The sequence below is a fragment of the Octodon degus genome, unplaced genomic scaffold (genome assembly GCF_000260255.1).
Source record: "Octodon degus isolate 3935 unplaced genomic scaffold, OctDeg1.0 scaffold00001, whole genome shotgun sequence".
Taxonomy (NCBI): Eukaryota; Metazoa; Chordata; class Mammalia; order Rodentia; family Octodontidae; genus Octodon; species Octodon degus.
This window is the reverse complement of record NW_004524577.1, coordinates 27,359,453-27,362,526: the sequence shown is the minus strand read 5'-3', so window position 1 is coordinate 27,362,526 and position 3,074 is coordinate 27,359,453. Positions and strand designations below refer to the sequence as shown.

Here is a 3,074-nt window from a genome sequence, read left to right as displayed (position 1 = left end):
TTTACCTGACAGGCAGTTTCTCAGTAATAGGTTATGTCATGACAAGCAGTACGTATTTAGAAGACCAGAATGACAGGCATTCCAAGCATGACCCTACCATTACACATTGCTATCTTCGGTGCAGTTGCTTAGTTCACAGGTATCAGCATATATAGTTAGTCAGGGTGAGAATCCTACCAATTAACTGCTAGTTTCAAAAATATGCTGAAGATTCTCAGGATCAGTGTCTTATCCATCTTGTGCATATAAATGTATGGCTTTGCCCCTGTCATGTGAGCATACATTTTTGATGAGGGTACAGCCTCATCAGAAAGATCACTAGATGGTTAAAGACTTGATGTTTTTACATCTTTATTTGACCTTTTTTTTTTTAAGTAACTTACTGTTGATTAATGTAGCTCATTTAGGTGAATTTTAAATGGTCTAATTTATCATTTTGCTGGAAATGGTATCATAGTATGAAAAAGAGTGTTAATATTGTGTATTTATATATATTCATATATAATTGGTTTCTAGGAGGAATGTATTAAACCACATTAGGTTTTTTGTGTTCAAAATGTAGCATATATAGTTTTGTTAACACTAATATTCAGAGTTCTTTGTAAATAGTTTTTCAAATGGCTAGCTACTCTTAAATATTATAGAAGTGACATGCTGCCCATGAAGGAAAAAATCCCCACCTCCGCCACACCAAGTAATTCATTTTTACTTAATCCATCTATATTTTTCAGTCTTTATACCTTTATATATACCATTCTGTTTAGATAATCATAGTAACCATCTTTGTTTATTATCTTTTCCAGTTATTATATTTCAAAATAATCTTAAACTTTGCCCACAAACTTCAACTAAAAACTACCTCCTAAAATTCTAAACTTAGGGGCTGGTGAGATGGCTCAGTGGGGCTGGTGAGATGGCTCAGTGGTCTAAAGCACCTACTTAGAACAAGCTTAGCAAAGCACAGGGACCGCGGTTCAATCCCCCACCACATGCCAGCCAGGCCAGCCAGCCCCGCCCCCTGGTGGGCTGAGCTGGCCACACACACACACACACACACACACACACACACATAAATAAATAATAAAATTCTAAACTTAAAAATAGTTTCATCTTTAAAAACCAAGAGCGAACAGATCACATTTAAGATTTGTAAGATTGTCCATATTACCTGTCACAAAGACAAATAGTGTTAAGACAGTAGTATGAAGTAGGCTATCTTGGCTCTAAATAATTGTTTCAGGCAGGTTGTAGGAGTTACCTACACCTTTATCAATAAGTGATGCTTGTTACTCTGCTACAGTACTTGTACAGTGATTTTTAGTGTCCTCGTGCAAATCTCAAACATGTTTTTGATGTGTTTAATAATGCTAATATCTGAGGAGGAACATGATTCATGTTCTCAGTCTTCCTAGAACTTTCATCCACTGGAGATTGAAATGGCATAACTACAATAGAAATAACACACATGTGCGCACACGTGTGCGCGCACACACACAGAGACACACACACCCTAAGTCGTGACTTGTACTCATGCTATGAGAACAGAGATAGAAAAATATTTTCAGTTATGAATTTAATGAAGGAGGTCACACTTGACTTTGCCCTTGATAAATAAGTAGGTTAAAATATTAAAAGACTAACTGAAATCTATAAAGAAGGAAAAGAATAAACACTCAACCATCTAAAATGGTCTAGTCCAGCATTTCTGGAAGTATGATCCAGGGAACTCTAATCCTTACAGAAAGTTTCCATTATTATATAAATGTAGGGAAAGCTATGTAATAATAAATTATTGTGAATGTAGGAATACTATATGTCCATTCCAAGTATGTATGAAGAATTACATTATAGTAAAGAATTTGGAGAACTAGTAATTCATGGGATGCACCTACTTGCTTCTCTTTGAGTATTCAGCTGTAGTATTCTTTTCTGTTCCATTGTCACTTAACTTTAGAAGTTTCACCTTTTAAAAAAATTTGTCATATTTCTTTATGTTGCTTCTGTTTACTTTCTTATTTACTAATCTGTCTTGTTTAGTAAGTAAAAAAATGCAGAAATGCATTTTAAGTCATTCTTTATCTTTAACATTTAACTGATTTTTCTAATTATTCTTTTTTTATTTTTCCATTAGAGTGACCTCAGTTCTGTGGTAACTTGATTTTTTATTATAAATTTATATGCTTTTCTTACTTACCACTTTTTGACTCTGCCTAATAATCTATGTATAAAACATATGGAAAAACAGTTAGTTGTGAATCTCACCTATGTGAATTCAGTAAAAAAAATACAGAATTTCAGTATCAATTGCCTTATTTGGGAAAAATTAGATCAAAGATTCAGTTACCATATTGAAACAATTATATGCACAATTTTAGTGTTTTTTTTTTCCTTAAGGTGTTTTTAAAAGAAGCATGTTAAGCATGTTTAAAATAACTGGGATTTTAAACAGTTTGCTGTAGAATGCCTTCCTACCCTTCAGCTTTTATGTACACTAAAATTCATCTTCAGATACACAGACAGTGGTTTTAGTTTTACTTCTGGGTCAGGTAAAGATGGTAAAGATGGCCAAGTTGGCTAAAATTATATTTTAAATTTTCTATTTACAATAAGCCTTTGCTTATATATTTTATGTAATAACAACATCAACAGCCTTAGCACTAAATTCTTGTCTTGATTTTTCAAACATCAAATTACTTATTACTAACTGTTCAGACTAACTTGATTTTCCATTATGTTGCTTGTTCCTCTTTCATTTTACCCAAGCTCTTCCTAAATTTATGCAGAAAATTGTATTTCTTAAATGGAAATATGGCTTTGTGGTTATTTTTAAAAGCAATGGATTTATGGGATATAAATTACTTAGTTTTTGAACAAAAGTAATGCCTTAAATAGTACCTTGTTTTGATAAGTCATTTTATTTCTGTTTTCATTTGAGCACTGACAATCTATTTTAGACATACTAAACTATAATTTCATTATATTTTTTCAAACGCTTTCCATTTTTCTGGCTTAGTGACATCAAAAGCCAGTGAATCCCCAGTTTTGGATCATGGTTATTTTCTTTTTTCTTTTTT

General features: G+C 32.5%; 1 protein-coding gene across 2 annotated transcripts in view; it reads left to right on the top strand.

Moving 5' to 3' along the window:
* Positions 1 to 3,074, top strand: part of Trappc13 (trafficking protein particle complex 13) — a 36,076-nt gene that overhangs the window by 26,090 nt on the left and 6,912 nt on the right. Inside the window, exon 9 of one of the 2 annotated variants that reach the window (XM_004623047.2) lies at positions 2,132 to 2,149. The exons of the other annotated variant lie outside the window; for it this stretch is intronic. Coding sequence (XP_004623104.1) covers positions 2,132 to 2,149 — 18 coding nt within the window. The remainder of the gene's footprint in view (positions 1 to 2,131; positions 2,150 to 3,074) is intronic. 2 annotated transcript variants of the gene reach the window in all.